Source organism: Chenopodium quinoa, unplaced genomic scaffold (genome assembly GCF_001683475.1).
Source record: "Chenopodium quinoa cultivar QQ74 unplaced genomic scaffold, ASM168347v1, whole genome shotgun sequence".
NCBI classification, from domain to species: Eukaryota; Viridiplantae; Streptophyta; class Magnoliopsida; order Caryophyllales; family Amaranthaceae; genus Chenopodium; species Chenopodium quinoa.
The window spans coordinates 5,876,173-5,898,169 of NW_018742309.1; the positions used below are offsets into that span (position 1 = coordinate 5,876,173).

At 35.7% G+C, this 21,997-nt stretch overlaps 1 protein-coding gene across 6 annotated transcripts; it reads left to right on the top strand.

Annotated features, from left to right (window-relative positions):
• The first annotated feature begins 5,493 nt into the window (after positions 1–5,493).
• Positions 5,494–14,663, top strand: LOC110688670 (pre-mRNA splicing factor SR-like 1). Of its 6 annotated transcripts, XR_002504625.1 has the most exons (6): positions 5,494–6,045; positions 6,520–6,903; positions 7,927–8,007; positions 10,243–10,297; positions 10,514–10,585; positions 13,603–13,618. XR_002504625.1 is itself a non-coding variant. In XM_021865408.1 (5 exons), the coding sequence occupies exons 2-5, from the start codon at positions 6,613–6,615 to the stop codon at positions 14,434–14,436; spliced, it is 1,278 nt and encodes a 425-aa protein (XP_021721100.1). In that variant the 5' UTR covers positions 5,528–6,050; positions 6,520–6,612. The 6 variants fall into 6 exon arrangements, 4 of the variants coding, with proteins under 4 accessions (XP_021721100.1, XP_021721095.1, XP_021721107.1 ...); XR_002504626.1 differs by lacking the exon at positions 13,603–13,618 and having other exon boundaries at positions 5,496–6,045; positions 10,234–10,297; positions 10,514–10,530; XM_021865408.1 differs by lacking the exon at positions 10,243–10,297 and having other exon boundaries at positions 5,528–6,050; positions 13,603–14,436.
• Positions 14,664–21,997: the final 7,334 nt, after the last annotated feature.

Here is a 21,997-nt window from a genome sequence, read left to right on the forward strand (position 1 = left end):
ATTTCTGCATGTTTTGGACATGAATCTGTATGATGAATTGAGAGCTAGTATGTTGTCATACTCGTTTTATTGTTTTCCTTTGAAAGAGCAAACAGGTCATGCTATTGCAAAATTCTCTCGTATTTCTTCTGTTACCTCTGATGACTAAGCTGAGGGGTCGGTGGCTCACCCTACTAAGCCACCCGTTGTGAGATGAGGTTTGGATCATGGAACTGTAGGGGTCTTGGTCTGGAGAACTCCCCTAAAGTTCCGTATATTAGATCTTTAGTCTGCTCCTGTGGTTTAGATGTTATGTTTTTTATGGAAACTATAGTATCTGTAGATATTGCTGCACAAAAGTTGTTTGGTGTTCCTTTTTCAGGATTTTGTGTTACAGATGCAGTTGGTTTGAGTGGTGGTTTGTTTTTGTTGTGGTTTTCCCCTTTTTAGATAGTTTCTATTTTGATTACTTCAAATTTCACCTTCTGTAAAATACTTGTGGGCTCTGTAATAAAATATGTGGTGTTTGTGTATGGGGCGCCCCATGTCGTTGATCGGCCTCAAATTTGGTCTGCCCTTTTTGATATTTTGTGTTCAAATTCAAACTTGGTTTTACTAGGGGATATTAACCGGGTGGAATTTTTAGTGGATAAAGTGGTTGGCTTTACTTCTATACCTGGTTGTCGCGAATTCATGGACTGGCGCTTGGACGTTTTCCCAAACTAAGCCCTATTTGCAAAGTATTTTGCAAAATGGATGCGTGGCAAAACTATTTACCAAACTAAGCTTCAGGGATAAAATGTTGTCTCGGACAGCGTTTTATAACCTGGATTTTTAAAAAAAAAAAATTCAAAGTGTACAACGCTGTCTGAGACGGCGTTTTACATGTTGACTTTTTTTATAAAAAAAAATCGTAATTTTTAATTTTTTTTTTTAAAAAAATTTACACTAAAAACGCTGACTCAGTCAGCGTTTTTAGGATTAATTTTTTTAAAAAAAATTAAAAATTGATAATTAAAAAAAAATTATCCTAAAATCGCTTACTCAGTCAGCTTTTTAGGATAAGTTTTTTTTTTTTTTTTCTCTCTTTAAAATCAGAATTAATATTTAAATTATTAATTTTTCCCCAAGCAAAGAATCCAAAGAACTAAACCTCTAAATGTGATTCCAGTAAAACAACCTCAGACAATTTCTAAATAGACAATAAGCTGAATTCCCACGAACAGGATCAACCAAATATTTTCCATAGACTTGTTTGAATGATGAATTAGATTAATAAATTAATATACCAGCTCTATGGGGTGAAACCTGCAAATTCGGCTTCTGGGTTTTCATTGGAGAATCAAGAACACCTGAAAACAACCAATAAAATAAATAAAAAGAAGAAATGCCCACTTCTTTAATTGAGATTAAATTGTTAAAAATTAAGGAAAACGGAACTTAAATATCTGAAATTGACCTGTCTTTTTAAGTTTGGGTTTAGAAGAAGAAGAAAAAGGAGGAGTATTCTAATGGTGAGCATGGCTGGTAATTGCAGGAAATGAATGTGGGGAAGTAATGAATGAGCTTCTTGTGAAATTGGGTTTAGTGGGATTGAAACAAAGATCAGTTTCAGAGAAGAGAGACAAGGGATGAAAGTTGGTGATGGTTGCCACCATTGTTGGCTGTTAATTAAAGCTTTTTTTTACAATTAACAATTAAAAAAAAATTATCCTAAAAACGCTGACTTTTACAATTAACAATTAAAAAAAAAAAATATCCTAAAAACGCTGACTGAGTCAGCGTTTTTAGGTTTAGTTTTTTTTTTAGTTTTTTTTTTTTTAAAATCAGTATTTTTTTTTTATAAATTTAAAAATTACGAAATTTTTTTTTTTAAAAAAAAAGTGAACATGTAAAACGCTGTCTCAAACAGCGTTTTATACTTTGATTTTTTTTTTTAAATCCAGGGTATAAAATGCTGTCCGAGACAGCGTTTTATCCTAGAAGCTTAGTTTGGTAAATAGATTTTGCCACGCATCCATTTTGCAAAATACTTTGCAAATATGGCTTAGTTTGGGGAAACGTCCCTGGCGCTTATTGTCAGGTTTATTGGAAGTTCCGTTTTCAGGGCCAGGGTTTACTTGGACAAATAATCGATCGTTATGATTTTTACTCAACTTTTGAGCGCCTGGATAAGGCTTATGCGACTCCTTCTTGGTTTCAGGAGTATCCGGATATAGCTAATTCACCATCCTATTATGTTCTCGGATCATGCTTCTATTATTCTATCTGACACAACTGAGGATAATAGAGTTCATCGACCTTATAGGATAGAAAATTAGTATTTATCGGCAAAGGACGTACACTCTATAGTTACCTTTGTAGTTTTAATGGTCGTCGTTGGTTCTCCAATGTTTTCTCTGTCTCAGAAGTTATCTCTCATTAAATAACGTCTGTTAGTTTGGTGCAACTTTCATAAACAATTGTAGGCATTGATTGGAAGAATCTAGCTTTGTCTACTAGTCAGGCTTCATCTAGTTTGCATACTCGAGTTGGCCGATGTCTTATTCTCACTACGAAGGAGGAAAAGGTTGTAGAGGCTCAGGCTGCTTTTACGTTTTGATGCCAACGTGCGAAGGTTAATTGGGATGCAAATGGAGAGAGTCATTCTCATCTCCTTTTCTCTTTGGTTCAGTCTTGGCGCCATCATAATAAGATTCACAGTTTGAAGTCCTTAGATGGTTCTTGGGTAACAGATCTTATGGGTATTAAGTCAGTGGTGCTTTTGTTCTACAAGGATTTGTATACTATCCAGAGGTCCTCTCTGGTGACAGACTCTTCTTGGTGGGATCTAATTCATCTACCTTCTCTTTCCTCAAAATGGCAAAAGGAGTTGTTAATTCCCTTTTCAGCTTTGGAAATTCAGGAGGCCATGTTTAGTATTGATGATAATAAGACTCCAGGACCGGATGATTTTTCTTCGGCTTTTTTCAAGATTCATTGGTAGTTGGTCGGTTCTTTTGTGGTTGGAGCAGTTTAGTATTTTTTTTTTACTCATGGCTATTTGTAGAAGGAGTGGAATTGTACTTTCTTAACTCTGCTACCCAAGGTTGACAATCCATGCGGTTTTGTCCTATTAGTCTTTATAATGTTCTTTACAAGTGCATCGCCAAATGTATTACTAGTCGGCTCTGTCTTGTCTTACCTTCTCTGGTTTCTGATTAGCAGAATGCTTTTGTTCTAGGACGTCTAATGTCAGACAATGCTACAATTTCATGCCCATGAACTTCTCCCGTTCGTGAATGCTTCAAGGGCTAGGAAACGGTTTTATGTTGCTTTGAAATTGGACATGAATAAGGCCTATGATTGGGTTCGCTAGGATTTTTTACTTCATGTCTTAATGGTCTTTTAATACACTAGTACATTTTTACAGTCTCTTATCAGGTCTCTACAGTCTTTTAATACACTAGTGCATCTCTACAGTCTCTTATCAGGTGTTGGTAAATGGGAATTCGTCTTCCACCTTTCTTTCACAGTGTAGTCTTCGCCAAATTGATTTGCTTTCTTCGTACTTGTTTGTTGTCTATATGGAAGTTCTTTCTTCCATGTTACGCAGTGCGGAGGAGCAATCATTACTCAAAGGCATTTGTATTTCGCAAGGAGCGCCTTCTATTTCACATATGTTCTTTGCAAACGATTCCATGTTATTCTTCCAAGTGTCTCCATCTTCTTGTAGTAATCTGATGGGCCTTCTTTTGGATTTTTGTGGTATGTCTGGTCAGTTGGTCAATCTGCAGAAGTCCTTTGTTAAATTCAGTCAGAACACTTCTTCAGATTATTGGGATTATTTGGCTCGTAGTTTGAGGCTTTAATGTAAGGATTCTTTAGATTCTTATTTGGGATTTCCGGTTGATTTGGGGAGGAGTAAGGTTTTGGAGTTTCGTTTCCTGGTGGATAAGCGTCTTCCTGGTTTCGCTTCTCTTCGGCTTTCTTCTGTAGCTAAGTTGGTGATTATCAATTAAGTTCTTGTTGCTTCGTTCAACCATATCTTGTTTGTGTTTCAGATCCCCTCCTCGATCTGTCAACATGTTGATCGAATGCTTGCTCGTTTTTGGTGGCGTTCCTCATCTTTGTCTTAGGTGATGGCCCTTCACTCTTCTTCTTTGCTTCATCTTCCAAAGGGCTAGGGCGGAGTAGGGCTTCGTAGTTTATAGAGCTTTAATTCTGTCCTGCTTACCAAGTAGACTTGGTGTATATATCAGCATCCTCAGCTCCTGGTTTTGCGTGTGTTATCGGCAAAGTATTCCTCCCTTCAATCTTTCCAGCCTAGTCGGGTTTCACAGTCTTCGTGGGGCGGCTGTCAAGGTCTTCTGGCTGGTATGTCTACTCTGGCTCAAGGGATTGTGTGGAAAATAGGTTCGAGGATTCAGGTTCGTCTCCTCGAGGATGTTTGGGCCCCTAGGGGGCCTGTTTCCTTTAAATCTGGTCTAGGTGAGTCGAATTTTCCGACTCATGTTTCTTCTATTATTGATCCGAGTTCATACGCGTGGGATACTTCTAAGGTCTATCGGTGTTTTGACAATATTACGGCTTCGCGTATTTTGACTACTGACCGCCCTCAAAAACCAATGGATGATTTTGTTTATTGGAAATTTACATGTGATGGTCAGTTTCCAACTAAAACGTTTTATGCATTGCTGATTCGCCAATCCATGGTGTTAATGGCTAGTGATTCGGTTTCGTCTTCATGGTGGAAATGCTTTTAGGGAATGTCGATTATGTCCAAATTGAGAATGTTTTGCTGGAAATTGCTTCATGATGCTTTACCTCTTTTTGCTACTTTGCAATCCCAGGGGCTTCCTGTCAACCCTGCTTGTGTTCTTTGTCATGATCACTTAGAAACGACTTTGCATTTATTTCGGGATTGTTCGTTTGTTTCTCATCTCTTGACCACTGGTCCCTTGGGACTCCAGAGTATTTCTGTAAGTGTACACTCATTTACTCACTGGTTCACAAAGCTGATTTCTGGTTATGGAAAGTCTCGAAATTGGCATAGTCTAGCCATTTTAGTATCTCTTTTGTGGGCTATTGGGCTTACTCGTAATCAAATTGTTCTTCGACAGGCAGTCTGGTCTCCTGCTTCAGTTTTTCATATTTCTGCAGAATGGGTATCGCGTAGTTCAGGGATTGCTACGCTTTCGATCTCTGTTTCATCCTTTTAACGACATCAATTTCCGTGTCCTCGTCTTGTTACATCTGGGTGCAGTGTTTACATGGCTCATATTCCGATATTGCAGATTGTCGTATAGTCTTTGATGGTGCTTGGAACAGTCGTGATTAGATTGCGGCAGCAAGTTTGATTTTCTGAGAAGAGCTTTCCCCTACTGTTTTGGGTGGGTGTGCTCGAGCCTGTCGGACTTCGTCAGCCTTACAATCGGAATTACAAACTTGCTTATGGGCTCTTTAGGCTACTAGACGAAAAAGTTTTTTGAGTCCTCTACTCTATATGGATATCACAATTTTGGTTTCCATGTTATGCCGTTCGTGTTCGGATGATATTTCTTGTTTTTGGTTGTTTGGGGCTATCAGAGGTATCTGTTATAATTTGATTCTTGCTGGATTCATAAGGTTCCTCGTCTATGGGTTGCTCCAGCTCACTGGTTGGCTGTTTGTGCTCGTCAACGCCGTTTTCTTTTCTGGTCGTATTGATTGTTATTTGTTTTGGTTTCTTGTCTTTTTAGTTTCCTCTATTATTTCGTGTTTTCTTGCTTCACTTTGCTCTCAGATTGTACTCTTTTTTTTTTTTTTCCTTCCTGTTTCGTTATATGAAGAGCATCTTTGTCAAAAAAGAAAAAAAAAAAAAAAAATCTGACTGTTGACATTTTATGCGTGCCATTATTTTCCTCCTACGTTTTTTATTTTTTATTTTTCGTTTTTTTTGGTTTAGTTTTGGCCCTTTGTAGCTCTCCGCTTCGCTTTTATGCTGCACCTCCCTTTCTATCTCCCCAGTTTCCATTGAAGCGTATTTCGAGTCTTTCATTGAAGCAGCTTCTAAGCTTACTCTCCTCCATCGAAGCATTTCCCGAGGTAAGGTTGTTTTCTTTGTTTTAATTAATCGATCGAATATCAATTTCACAATCTAGGGTTTATCGCTGATTTAATCTTCAATATAGCCAGTTTAGGGTTCTTCTAAGGTGGATTGTTGAACTATTATCTGTTATATTTATAATTAATGAAGTTGTGAATGATTTTAACGAGTGATTTTGTTGATATCCTTAAGCAAGAAGAATTTTTTGTGATATTTAGAGCCTAATGAGTCAAATTTGGTTGTTTTTGTTGCAAGATTTTGATTATAGTCCTTCAATGTTATGATGGAAGTATAAAATTGACCCTTTTCTCCTTTGGCCGATGGCGGCTGCCCCTTCTGCCCTGGTTCCTGGACGGGCCTGGTTTAATTTTTACCAGCTAATCTAAATTGGTGAACTGAAGCTAATTTTTTTGTGAAATTTGGTGTCTTTCTTGTAAGCTTACACATTTTTGCAAATGTTCTGCTTGTTTCAGGAATGGGAACTTGCTGAAAACTTTTCTTGGGTATTTATTTTGCCGCGATAGTTCATTTGGAAAAGGCAATTGATTTATATATATAAGTAATCCATGGGGGATATACAATTATCTGGAAAACCAATTGATTCTCTCTTGGAGAAGGTCCTGTGTATGAACATTCTTTCTTCGGATTATTTCCGTGACCTTTATCGTTTGAAGACATACCATGAGGTGATTGATGAGATATACAATCAAGTTGATCATGTGGAGCCGTGGATGACTGGAAACTGCCGGGGACCTTCTACGGCTTTTTGTCTGTTGTACAAGTTTTTTACCATGAAGCTAACTGCCAAGCAAATGCATGGGCTATTGAAGCATCCAGATTCTCCTTACATTAGAGCTGTGAGTATTCTGCTTGTTCTGTCACTATTCAGAATCTATGCTTCGTGCTATTAGTTGTTTATTGCAATTTTATTTTTTCAAAATTTCAATTTGGAAATTGGATTTTAGATGGTGTAGCCAGGAAAATTAGATTTCATTATTTGCAGGAATATTGTATTTATGTTAATGTGTAAAGTGCCTGCTCAAAGGTACTAAGGTAATTAGGGAGCCCACTTCCTTTTCTTACTCAAGGGTGAGAAGTATACTCAATCACTCCTCTGTTCTGTTTAGTTTTTCCCATCCCCAGTTTTTACTTTGTTTAGAGTTCTATTGTGTCATTGTGTGGGTAGATAAATATGCTGTTTAGCATTATTATGCAGGGTAGTAAATAAAATTGTGGGGACCATGCTAACTAAGGGTGCGTTCTTTTCACCTAAATTTCACTTTATGAACTTAAATGAACTTACTTGGACTTATCCGAACTTGAATGTATCGGAAATTGAACATTTTATACCTAATTTGAACTTATTGTAGTTGTAAATTGAACTATGATAGCCTTTATTAATTATTATAAAAACTAACTTGAAACGAGACAATCTTTTAGGACATCCCAAATAGGAAAATGAGGCAATTTTTGTGGGACAAAAGGAGTACTATCATCTGCACTCTATAGCATGGAAAGCATGCTCAACTACTGTTAGCTGCGCTCTAAATGTTTCTACCTTCATGTAGTTTGATGAAGGGCTGAGATTAAAATGAGACGATGTATTTGCTAAGACCTATTAAACATTTTCTTATTTATCTCCTAGCTAGTAGAACTGTTGGAAGTGTAGTTCTTGTAACTTGAAAATTGAAGATTTAACTATTATAGAAAACTCAAGGAATGTTACTCATATCTTGTTTTTCACTTCTATGCTCTGGCAATTAGTTTTTGGCATTGAATTGGGCATCCCCATTTGTTAGTTTCTGATCATGGTATTTTGCATCTGCCTCAAGATGTCATTGTCTGATATACTGTGATTTATGGTGAACTTTGTCTTACAGGTTGGATTCTTATACCTTAGGTATGCAGCAGACCCAAAAACATTGTGGACCTGGTTTGAACCATATATTCAAGATGATGAGGTATTTATCTTCTGACTCATTTAATTCCTGCTTCCTCACTTTTTCTTGTTTCAGTTTTTTTTTTTTTTTTTTTTTTTTTTTTTTTTTTTTTTTTTTTTTTACTTGAGTATATGGCGAATACCTTTTCTTTTGTGCAACTTTTGACTTCATGCGCTAGACTATAGCAGCTAATATTTATTTACTAAGAAAATGCTTGATTTCTATATTTATGTTGTCTAGTCCATAAAATTTCTTAATTTCTTTATTTAATAAAAATCTTGAAATAACATTTTCTTTTTTTAGAAATCTTATCATCTAGCACTTAACAACCAAAGAAGTGGAGTTATTTTGTGGGTTTTTAATGCTATTGTGAAAAAAACCAAAAAAAAATTGTAATTTGGCGGGAGGGGGGGTGGGGGTTCTTAATTTCCCCCAATTATAGCCTCCTTTAGTTTCATGGTTTTCTTCTCGTATACTATGAGAGAACTTAGCTTGGGTGAGGTCCTGCTTTTCCCTCTTTTGGGAGGAGGAAGGGTTGTGGGTTATGGTACTTCGACTATTCATTTTGTCTTTCATACCCATGTTGGACACGACACTCTGACAATGGTGTGAAATCCTTACCCGACACTTCAATGGTTACCCATGTACTTCAATTTTCTTGATTCACGTAACTGTAGAAGAAAATGAGAAAGAGAAGGTAGGAAAGGAAGAGTGTGTGGGTTTCTGGGTTATGTGCTCACAGATGGGTTTGAGATAAGTTTTCAACAGGAATTAACCGTCAAGCTAATGTGAAATGTTTATGTCTATCTGTATGTTGGGAGTTTATGCAAAAAAACTTCTAAAGCAGGTTAATGTTCCAGTAATGTAGTGTACCTGCAGTCCTGCACCTGTGTCCAATTTTAGGAAAATGTCCTTGTGTCTGAAATTCCCAGCCGTGAAATGTGTGACACTTGTTTATTTACCCACACACGTCACTCATACTCTTGTTCGAGTAACAAAGGTTTTGGGCATTTACCATAATGAGCAATGCCATACAATTTTGACACCTTAATCCTTCACTGCCAGCCTGCTCAAAATGGAGTCAATGAGTAATACAACGAAGTTCCTTCAGGGGCCTAGCCACACCACAAATTCACTCTTAAGTCTTGTTACATTGATTAAGTGATTTTAGTGCTTGGTGAATTAATATTCCTCCCTGGATCATTTTACTTTGGGTTTTGTATTGGAATTACTTATGGTTCTCATGATGAAGTATTGAAGTGTTAATTTTTCATTGTGCCATGGTGGATGCTTCAGTTGTTAGGCAGTGTCATGCGGTTTTGGATGATTTTGGTATTGTTTTGGTTCTCATCTTGTGTTCATCGTCCTTAGAAACCAATGGTTGCTGTTGAGCTTTAGATCTATGATTTTTTTTTTTGACTTGTTCTATGAGAATTTTGAAGGCTTGAGGTTCATAGTATATGAGCCTCTTCTCTTGGTATTGTGATTTGTTTGCTTGTAGATTTTAGAATTTCCACAACTTTAGTGCAGTGGCTCAATGTTTACACAATTGCAAAGAGGTTAATTTTAACAAAAGATTGATGAATTAAAGGAATATGGTGACAAGGGGATGCAATATAAGGCTTTGGCAGTTGTCAGTCTTAATGTTGGCCTTGTCCTTTGTTTCATCTCTCTCCTATTCAACTCCACCAACACCTTCATCTTCCTCTGATTCTCTAAATTCAAAGTCTCTCATCTTCATGAGAATTATCTAATACCATTAAGTGTCTTGAGCTCATATTGCTGTATTCTTTTTCACTTTTGGCTCAGAACCACACCATATGTAAATAGTTGGTAACTATAGGAGTGATAGCCAATATTGTAGTATAGTTTTGTATTTGATGTTGTTTTTTTTTCAAGTGTTCATATATTGTAGCCATATATTGTGTAACAAGAAGCTCAAAATCCTTGCATAGTGGCCATCACTTCAGGTAGCAGCTGTCATTTGGTATAATTTTTGGGTCCCTCGCCGTTAATGAGTAGTTTACTATTTAAAGGAAAATTTTAATTTGACTATCATATATGTTTGACCATGAGATTTGCATGAAATTGGTCATTATAATTTAAAGTTGTCCATGTGCCATGAATGACAAGCAGACAGTAAATGGGTTTGCACTCTGATTTAAGTCTAAATGCTTCTATCAACTTCACAGCCTTTTTCTTGAAGGTGAATAGAAACATTTCTTTGGTACTGATTTTATTTCAAAGATTTGACAGTTGCAGCTTCATCAACAGTGAAGTGGTTGGGTGCATTCATCCCAAGAATGATAAGGTTTTGTCATGTGCTCAAATATAAACACCTCCCTCTTTCTCCCTGTGTGTTTCTTTATATGTATTGTGTCTGCTTCTTGGTTACGTTAAACAAGAGGAGCGGAGATCATAGAGATCTCATTATTTTTTGGTTTTCTTTTTTGCTGCCTTTATCATCCTCTACTCCCTAGTTCTTTCCTTTTAATCAATTTTTGAATTCAGTTTGGTTCTTTTGCAGGAGTTTTCGCCAGGTTCTAGTGGAAAGATGACCACTATGGGTGTGTATGTGCGGGACTTACTTCTTGGACAGGTAATGAACTTCAGTGTCATATCATTCATTTGTAAACCACCATTTTAAGTAACAAGGTGGATGTTTCCTTTGCTATGCTTTGAGAGACCACATGCTTCCCTTAGATGTGTGCTTAGATAATGCCTTGTTAGCTTTAGTCAATGTTTCTATTAGGAATGCATTGTTTGGAGTAATTCTTCAGAGCCTAAGCTATCTAGCGACGTTCCAGGGCTCCTCTGTATGTATATCTCTGTAGTTCGTCCTTTTGTCTACTTTTGCTTTTAATTTCTATAAAAAGTGTGTCTAACCTACGCTAGATGTTTGAATGAATTTTTGTTATTTGCTTATTACTTCTTTGAATTGGTGATGTAAGGTTTTTTTTTTTTTTTTTTTTTTTTTTTTTTTTTTTTTTTTTGACGTGTAAACCATAAATTTTGCTCTCAGTGCCCCGTTCCATGGCATTACTTTTTTATTAAAATCTAATAAAGAATGATTGTCAACATTCATTTACTTGTCTATTACCACCATTTTACTCTTCAATCTAATGCGAATGACTATTTGGGTTTTTTTAGAAGCTGACCCATTTAAAGTTGTAATGTAACACTGAAATGGTAAACCTTTTTTTTACTTTTTTATTTTTTTATTTTATTTTATTTTTATTTTATTATTATTATACAAAATGACCCTAATTAAGAAATTTATCCTAGTTATGAAATTAATGAGTCTTATTTGGTTAAAATTAAACCATGGTTAGGGTGGTGTTTTGTTTTATTTTTATTTTTATTTTTTTTTGTTTTGTTTTTTTTTAAAAGGAAAAACTAAATAGAAAAAAAAAAAAACTACCCAGCCACCCTCACCGTCACCCTCTCCTAGCCACCGCCACCACCTACGCCTCCACCTCACCCAGTCGCCGCCACCAGTCCCTCATCCCAACCCGACATCCCCACCAGACCCACAACCCTCCCTTTTTCTCCCTTCGACCCACGACCACGCTAGGGTTTTCGCTGTGGAGGGGTTGTCGGAGAAGGAAAGGTCAGAGAAGGAGAGGTCGGGTTTGGGGTTTGAATCAAGGCAGAGGAAAGGGTAGAGGAGAAAGAGAGGGAGGGTGGAGTCATGGTGTTCAGGGTCATAGTGTTCTAGGCGTGCGGTAATCGTGGTTGGGGGGTTATGGGCGCGCCGTGGTCAAGGTCGGAGGGTTCTGGACGCTAGGTGGTCAAGGTCAAAGGGTTTTGGGCGTGCAGTGGTCTGGGTTTGGATTAGGGTTGGACTGGTGGTTTCTAACCATAGTTAATTTTAACTAACCATTTATTAAAATAAGATTATTTGTGGGAATAAATTCTTAATTAAGGTCATTTTGTATAATTAAAAAAAAAAAGAGGGTTACCATTTCAGTGTTACAAGTTGGAGGTTACCATTGAGAATTTCCCCTTTTTTTTTAATTATGTCGATTAGTCTTTTTTTTTTTTTAAAAAAAAACACAACGATTATCACTTGAATTGATTTTACTCTTTACTGCTAACTGAAATGATTTTTAAAGAATTTTTTCCCCGTGTCGGGATACTTCTGACATGTCCTTGTTAAACAAGGTATGAAAGGTTTGCTATGACTGATTACAAGTTGCTTTTTTAAAGACTGACAGTCTGACACAAATTGCTGAGAATATTATAATGAACGTCAAACATGAATGTGATGGCCTCCTAGTGTGAGTAATGTGTTCGATTTCCTCTTTTAGACTATAAAGACATTACTAAGAGACGTGCTGATAAAGAGGGAGGGGGATGTTATTAAAAAGGGGAAACCTGGATGAGGATATTAATGAGGGCCTCATAGGAAGAGCACATGATACAGAGGGAGGGGGATGTTATTAATTACTGAACTTGATAATTTAACAAATGAGGCAGTCAAAGAGACAAGGTGGGAAGATTGGAAGGAGTTGGTGAAAATGTGGAGGAAGATGAAGGGAGTTAATCACTTGTTTCTACTTTTAAAAGAGGTGAGATGAGTGAAGGCCTGTTTAATTGCAGTTGCTAAGGGTAATTATGTATAATCAAGTGTCTTGCTGGTAGTTGGACATTCTTTCAAAGAGTTCATCCTGATGTTCATGGAGACTGTCATGTCCATATGATGCTCCATGGATTATCCGCTTATTTTTTTTTTATTTTTTTTTTTAATTTTTATTTTGGCATGTTTCAAATTGGTTGCTCTAATCATTAATCTTCTATATATACCTAATGCATATTTTTATTAAAGTGATTCTGATTGGCTCTTTTCCACAAAATAGCTGTGAAAAGTCAATTAGGACATTTTGTGAAATGGAAGGTTTATGAAGGAGGGACAAATTATTAATTAAGGACTAGGTTGACTGTTAGTTGCTATCCTTGTTACTATTCTTATCTGTCATTTTTGTGGCTATTTCTTACAACTATGCTGAGGCTTCAACTAATGTCGGATGTGCGTATTCTAACTATGATGCGTAGTTTGTCAAAGATTGATGACTTGGTATTTATGTCAAGCTGAAGATGTTTCTGTATTTGACTGTTTGTATTTTAATAGCCATTTATTGGTTGAAATTAGTTTTTAATCTTAGTTAAGAGTTAATACAACCTGATCTAGTCAGTAGCGGTGTTATTTGGTGAATGAGTTGTAACTTGTAAGTCTTGTAACCCTAGGGAGAACAGTTGTATGGCTTTTTCTCCCCTGTTTAGTGTTCAGCATTGGCTATGTTGAATTCACACTGCAGTACAATGATGATGATAAGTAGGCAAATGTCTTATTTATTTGTTTGATCTTGCTGCTCATATGCTTCTCTTTAATACTAGGGGGATATAATTTGCTAGATTCTAATGGCCTTAAGTACTTGATTCATGCGAACTTAAAACAGAAGAAATGACATTGTCAAAAGGGGATAAAAAACCAGTTTCCATTGAGAAGTTGATGATACAGTGATACATTACAGTATGTCTACATGCTTTAGCTCAGTGGGTATTTCTCTATAATCTGACTATGGAACTGAACTCACTTTCTGCGTGTTATTGCAGTATTACTTTGACACCCTTTTCCCTCGTATCCCTGTAACTGTAGTGCGGCAAGTTGTCTCCCACCTTGAAAAGATGAAGCTCCCGACGAAGTCATCAGGTTCAATTGGAGAGAATAGTCGGCTTGGATCTGAGGATACTGCACGTCGTCCTCCTTCTGTTAAGGCAGCTCTTTCTGTTTCTTTTGGACAACGTGCTCCACATCGGGCATCAACTCGAGACTCTTCTCCTGTTCGCCGTGCTGTACCCCCACCTCCTTATGATCGAGGTGGTAGCGATGATCCCCGGAGGTCTCCTAGCAGGCATCGTAGTCAGAGCCGTGATTTGTCTGACAGAGAGTATTTTGACAGGGATGTGGGGAAAGGGAGGAGCCGTGACCAGGATCGAGATCGGGACCGAGATCGCTACCGGGACAGAGACTTCTGGGACCGTGATAGGGACAGAGAAAGAAGCCATGATAGAGAAAGAGATTATGACAGAGAGAGAGACCGCAGGCGTGGTTATGATAGAAGCAGGTATTCTGAAAGAGATGGCAGCAGAAGGGATAGAGACGATTATGATGATTACCACTCTCGAAGGAGCAGGAGTAGAAGTAGGAGCAAAAGCCGGAGGTCTCCATCTCCTGTTCGTACAGAGCGTTTTGATCATTATTCAAGCACTAACAGTGATAAAAGCAAAGAAAAAGAGAGAACGTCAGCATCAAGCAATCTCGCCAAGCTCAAGGACCTTTATGGTGATTTAGGTAACCAGAAAGGTGATGCAAGCATGGAAAGAGGGTACACCAAGGATAGTGGTGCTGAAGAGGTTATTAGATTAGGGGGTGCTCGCTGGAAGTGATGCGCATGTTTCTGTGCCAGTTCAGTTGAGAAACTATGTCACACTCTGCGCTAGATGTGATTTGTCCCATTTTAGGATCGGTAGGACCATAAACAGAGATCTTTCTATGTTCCAACAATTGTGATGCAATTTACTGTTGTATATTTGATGTTCACATAAAATTTCATTAATTTATGCTTCATGGGTTTTTATAAAATTGTGGTGGTGTTAGGCCTGTCGCCAAACAACAAAGTAGTTGTGTAGTGGATATCAGAACCACCATCAGCATTGCAGTATACAAGTTCCCGAGTCCTTACATTGAGTACCATGGTTAATGGTATTAAGTGACTAAAATCTGTGTCAACCAATGTCTCATCATTAAGACCTAATAAATATGCATGCTTATGATTTGTGAACATCATCTTATATTGTCATCTGCATATGACTATCAATGAAAGTCATCCTATCCTAGTGCTCTATCATTCATATGCAGCTTAGAATGAGATTGTCTTCTAATTAGGGCTGTCAAAAGCCGACACGACACGAACCCGACACGAAATTTGGGTCTAGAATTCTCGACCCAATTGAGTAATTGGGTCGACACGAACCCGACATGATTAAGTAATTGGGTCGACACGAACCCTACACGAAATTAAACGGGTTAGGTTTGGGTTGAAAATTTCAACCCGAAACCGACACGCATAACCCAATTATAGTAATGGGTTTAACGTCAACCCATTAACCTAAATCTGACACGCTTAACTTGTCTATTGAAGTACTCCCTCTGTCCCATAATACTTAACACAATTACCATTTTCGTCCGTCCCAAAATACTTGACACGTTATTAAATATGGAATAAGACTACTAATAAAAAAACTATTTTCCCATACTGTCTTTGGGCCACAAACCCCGAAACCCAAGTAAATCCTACATTTTTTCTCTCCTCACTACTCCCACCTCCCCCACTTTTTATTTTCTTACAACGTAAAAATACAAAAGAGAATCATTTATATAGTAAACAAATGTTTTAAATGGATCCATTTGTAGTTTTCTTAAACTACGTGTCCACCCCAACGTCCCAAGTATTATGGGTGATATGTGTATTTTGTATGCTATTTTATCCCTCGTCCCACAGTCATTTTTATGCATATTTGAGCTCCACGGAGCTATTTTTATTACTAATGTGTGGTTTCGAGTGTATTGTAGAGTTGGCATTTATTTTGTAGGAAATTCCGGATTTTTGGGGATTTCTATGGTTTTTCGGTCACTATGAGATATCAGAGCCTATGATCACATTCATGACTATCTTTTGTAGCCCAAGACTGAGGATTTCGGTGACTAAGGGCTTGGTTCGTGGAATTGGTCCAAGTAATGGACCAAGGGAGAAGAAATTGGGCCACAAGTATTTGAAGCCCAAAAGAGGAACTCGACCAAGAAAAGGCCGCCCGATCGGGCGGATGCTCAGCAAAGCGGTTAGAAGAAAAAGGCGGGCCCGATCAGGCGCGTGTTTTTCCTAAGCGTTTTAAGACTTGTCGTTTTTGGTAATTTGGGGTTTAGTATTTAAACTCTTTTGTAAGCTTTTATTAACTACGCTTTTTAGATTGCAAATTTCATTCTTAAGTTTTAGAGAGGTTTTAGTGAGAGATTATTGTTGAACTCAAGTTTTCCCTTTTTTAGTGCAATATCATATTTCCTTCATTCGGTATTATTTCTCGCCTCTTTTATTGCTTTATTTATCGCTTTGATTTTAATTGCTTTGTTTATTTTTCCTTTGATTTCAATCATGTCTTCTTTAATTGCTTTGATTAGTTTAGATTTAAATATGTGTTATTAGTTTAATTCTAGGGTTCTTGGGGGATCCATAATTAATATGAAGGGATAATTTATTTTGGTTGACTATTGATATTGCATGATAATCCTTATTGAATTGTTTTAATTCTTTGCAATTGGATTATGAATCGAGCAGATGTGATTTGATTGTGCATGTATAAGAATATTGAATTGATGAATCGAGCAGATGTTAATTTGATATTAAAGGCTATTTTCAATAGAAACTTAGGTCTAGTAAATTGTGAGAGCCTGTTAGATCTATGTTGGTTAATAAATAGCGAGAGCCTGTTAATCATGTTATTTACAATATCAATTGTTGATTGTTATGTTTTATCCCGGAGTATTAATTGTTGGTGAACTTGTGACCCTAGGCTTTTTATTATTGACCATTCCCTTAGATTAATTCATACAAAACTTATTTGTTTCTTGATAATTTAGATTATAATAATTAATTAGGAATAGAAGAATGTTGTTTCCCTATGGATTCGACCCTACTTCCCTATCTATTTTAGTTAGTGGTTTTAGGAATTACTTTAGATTAAGTGATACGACTTTAGCGATGGCTGCTCAACCACCTCGCAAGCTCAACGATTATTCGTAGCCTTCCTTTACAAATCTTCCACACCTTGCTCCTCCACTGGATCTCGAGGGAGTACAATTTGAGATCAAACCCCAGTTTATTACTATGATCGAAAGGAAGCAATTTGGTGGAGCTAAGAATGAAGATCCTAATCTTCATATTTTGGATTTTTGTCAATATTGCAATACCATCAAACAAGGTGGGATCACATAAGATCAAATCAGGGAGATTCTTTTTCCCTTTTCTTTATGTGGTAAAGCTAAATTGTGGTATAATGGATTGAATAAAACTGCACTTGGTATTACTGACTGGAATTATCTTACTTTACCTTTTTACAATAAGTATTATCCTGGAGAGAAGACTGCTTTGTTACGAAGCTCAATCCTAAATTTTGCCCAAGAAGTTGATGAGTCTTTATATGAGGCTTGGGAAATATTTAAGGATATGCAGAGAGAATGCCCCTATCATGGGATTTTACAGTGGCAGTTGATCCAAGCTTTTTACAACGAGCTTGGAAATCCTTCAAGATCAATCCTAGACTCTGCAGCAAACGTAAGATTTACGAATCTTCAAGAGGATGTAGCAGGCACTGTTATTGAAGCGATGGAAATTCATAATTCCCAATACGGGAAATCTTAGAGGTTTTGCAAACAAAGGGAAACATCATGTTGACTTTGTATCCTTTGTACAAGCACAATTAGCTTCTATATGTCAGAAATTAGATAGTCTTAGTACTGCTATTCCATGTTCCATAGCTAATGTTTCCGCTGTTAATAATATTAATACAAATGCTTTTTGTGCAAAATGGGAATTGTAGGAAATTGGGCACAAGATTGTAGGAGTCCCATGGAGCAAGTTAATGCTTTCCAAGCCTATAGGCAGAATAACCCATACTCCAACACTTATAATCCTGGTCTCTGAAACCACCCAAACCTTTCCTACCGGAGTAGCAATGTGCTAAATCCTCCACCTCCACAACAACCACAACGATAAGCCCCACAGCAACCACAACATAAATATTACCAACACCCTAACCAGAGAACCCAACAACAAACTCCACCTCCATCTACTAATCCTACCCTATCGGAAATCAAAACTATGTTAGCCATTATACAGAAGCAGATGCAGAGTAGGGATGTGCAGATTGACTGTAATACCCCGTATTTTTGAAACATATTTTCTAATTAATTAATTAGTTATTATTTTTAAAAAGGGTATATTAGTAATTTATTTTACTAATTGAATTTTGGCACCAAAATTATTTTAAAACTTAATTATTTGTTTGGATTTTGGATAAGAATTATTATCCATTTATTTTATTTTAAAAACCGGATTATTTATATATATTTCGGATATTTTAATTAAGAAAAAATTATGTTTTATTATTTAAATTAGGAGGTCCGAAAATTCCCATTAATTGGCTATTAATTTTGGATTTTCCTAGTGTGGAAAATCTGATTTTCTTAGTTAATTTATTTAGTGAATAATTGGTATTCTCTTAATTAATTATTTTATACAATATATATTATTTACACAATTATTTTTAATCCTTAAATCTAGCAAATAACTTCCTAAAATATACTAACGAGGTCTGAAAATTTGAGCTATGGGAAGCTCAAAATATACGGCCATCTTGGTTGATTCTTGGGGGGAATTATTTTGTTAATTTGTATTTTTAATTATCTTCCTCAAAAGTTATTATTTTCCTTAATTTTTATTTCCCATCTCCTAAATATTTGATCATCTTATTTCCCTACCTTATTTCATCCTTGATTAATCCTCAAGTAAACCTCTTTTGCCATATTATTTTTTCATGACAACACACTTTCCTTTAATTAATTATTCTTAGTCACCTTAATATTAAAACTTTTCATAATTCCTTAATTCTCTTCCCCAAGTAATTCCTTAATTCTTTTTACCATAATTCTTGCATGAGGTAGCCTATAAATACCCATTGATTCATGGCTAAACACTCACACCAAATTCTCTAATTCTCTCTTAATCTCTCTTTAATTTTCTCTTCTCTTTTTCTCTTCTTTTTCTTGTTCTTGCGCCACCACCACCACCAATCAACCACGACCACCACCGTCGACCACAACCCCGATAGCCGCCAGCTGCCGCCACCTCTCTTCTCCTCTTTTCCTTGGTTTTCTACCTCTTCTTCTTCTCTTCTCTTATTTAATTAATTATTATTATTATGGAGGATTTATAAAATTTATTATAAGAAGTTTTAATTTAATAAAATCAGATTTTTATTCGTGTTTATGAAAAATAATTTATAAGGTTCATGTACATATAGTTGGGGGTTTTTAATTTAATTGCGGTGATTATTTGTTAACTTTATATTAATTAAGGTTATATTTATTTATAGGGTGTGTTTGATCCAAGTTCTTGAAGTTTCTTTGTGTGTACTAAGCAAGGACCAAAGGTACGTTTAGGTGGCAAGATACCTTTGAAATTGATTGGATTGAATGAGCATGTTTTACATGATTTTTTTTATGATGATTGAATTAAATTGAATTGAATTATGACTTATTAAATAAAAGTATGTTTAAATAAGTGGTTTTGATAAATAAATTGGAGGATTGATTTTATATTATGTTTTGAATAATAAAATTATTATTTATCATGTTTTAAAGGTTTTATTTTAAAAGCATGTTGAATTTAATTAAAAAGGAGTTTGAGTTATTTATTGGAATTATTGAGTTAAAGAGGTTTATTGAATTATTTAAAAAGCTTTACCAGCATAATAATTATATTAATCCCACTATGCGGATTCATTGAATACTATGGACTTTGTATGACCTAGTCTTTCTCCAAGAATAACCTTGAAATAGCAGGGGACTAGATTGGGGGGTATGCACACTTAGAGAGGAGATTGAGTTTTCGTAAATAATTGATTTTATTAATCATTATTATTGAGTTATTGTTATTGTTTTGAAAATATTGAGAATTGGTTTTGAATCATGAGTTTTGAAATTCATTGGATTAATTATTGGAATTGGTTTTAAAAGCATGTTTGTAAATAAATTGAATTTACTTATCTTGAACTTATCATACTTAGCATATTTTGCTAATCCATATTTCTTATTTGTTTTGGTTCGCCCTGTTTACCGTAATGGTAAGCAGTGTTGACTAATTCAGGCGGAGTCAAGAATTGATCATATGGGAGTCCAGGGAATGTTCTTCACCTAGAATTAGGATAGTTGGTCTTTGTTTAATTATGAGTACTCATGACGATGATATCTATTTATAGTTATTGACAGGCTAAAGTCGTATCACCTAATCAATAGAATTACCTAAGTCCTCTAACTAAAGGAGATAGGAAAGTAGGATCGAATCCACAGGGAAACAAGTCTTTCTATTCCTAAATAATTAATATAATCTAAACTATTAAGTAGCAAACTATTTTTGTGAGAATTAAACTAAGAAAAATAAATAAACTAAAGCAAATTAAACTAAGGAGAAATTAATAAATCAAAGCCTAGGGTATAGGTTCACCAATAAATTATATTTCAGGGTAAAACACAATAATCAATCATCAATGCATCAATTAATCAGATCATAAAGGACTTTCGCTACGTATTACAATCACAGAATTAATCTACCGGTATTAAATCGCATCTCTCGAAACTTGACTTAACCATTTATAAATTAACCTGCCTATTGAAACTAAGCCTAAACATCAATTCTCATCTCTCAAATCTCAAAACAATATTGCATAACTCATACAATTAAATCTTGCCAAATCTAATTGCATAGCATTAAATCAATCAATAGGAAATCAATCAAGTATTGACAATCAACAATAATAAATTACCACTTCATATTATTTATGGAACCCCACGATCCCTAGAAATAAAACTAATCACACATAATTAAATCTAAACTAACCAAAGCAATTAAAGAAAACATAATGAAAACAATAATAAAATAAAGAGAATAATAGTATTTAAGTAATAAGAAAACAAAATAATAAATCTTGATGTGAACAAAGAAACGTAGAAAAGAAAAGAAAACAAAACAAAACGAAACTAAAACTAAACTTCGTAAAAGCTAAATTAAAAGAAAATTAACAAACTAAAACCAATCTAATAAAACTTCCGTAACACTACTACTACCTCCCTTTTATAATTAAGGTAGATTAATCCCACTAAGACTCCAATTACTATTAACTAAATCGGTAAATCCTTAGCAAACTATACTCACTAACCGACTAAAGAAAAGCATCAGATTGAGTTTTTACATCAAAATCCGACAAAACCAAGCTAATGAAATAATCGGGCCTTAACTAAAATGCAGGGCAATCTAATCTCTACACTTGCATCCCACAACCAACTTCGCATCAAGCTGGGCTTCGTTAACCTGACTTGGTCTCAATTATTGATCTGTATTTCTTGCAGGAATTTTTGGGACCTCTTTCACTTAATCGAGCCTTAAATTATCGAACCTAATTTAATTTGCTCGACCTTGGGCTTTAAATATACGGTCATAAAATACAATCAAACTCCAATATCTTCTTAGTGGAACAATAAGCTTGATAATTAACATAAATCTGCAAATTCCTACAAATTAATACCAACTCTACAAAAAAACTAGAAAACGTATATTAGTAATAAAAATAGCTCTGTAGAGCTCAAATAAGCACAAATATGACCGTGGGACGGAGAATAAAAATATATATAAAATAGACTCATCAAACTCCCCCAAGCTAAACCTTTGCTTGTCCCTAAGCAAAGCAATGAATAAATAAATCAAAACTTCACCCCAAATAAATTTTAAACCAATAGATACGATTCAAGGTAAATTCGACAAATATGTATCAAAGTCAATCAATCAAATCCATTCAATTACCAATCTTCCCTAACAATTGTCAAATAGAGAAAACCACAAGAGCATATAGAATTTAAGACTAGTGCTCACACACTCAACTCTCATTTATGTGGCCAGTAAAAGATGTACTCGATCGCTCTCTAACCACCCTTTTATATGTGAACAATGGTTTCCCAACTCACGCACTCGTGTGTTTAAAAGATAAACACTCAACCTAATAGTCGACTCGGAATATGTCAAATCATTCTTTGCATTGATAAATAGCTAATTTCACATTCATACAAATGTATGCATAAAGGTCGGAAGGTCTTCAAAGCTTGTAATGTAAGGCTTAGGTA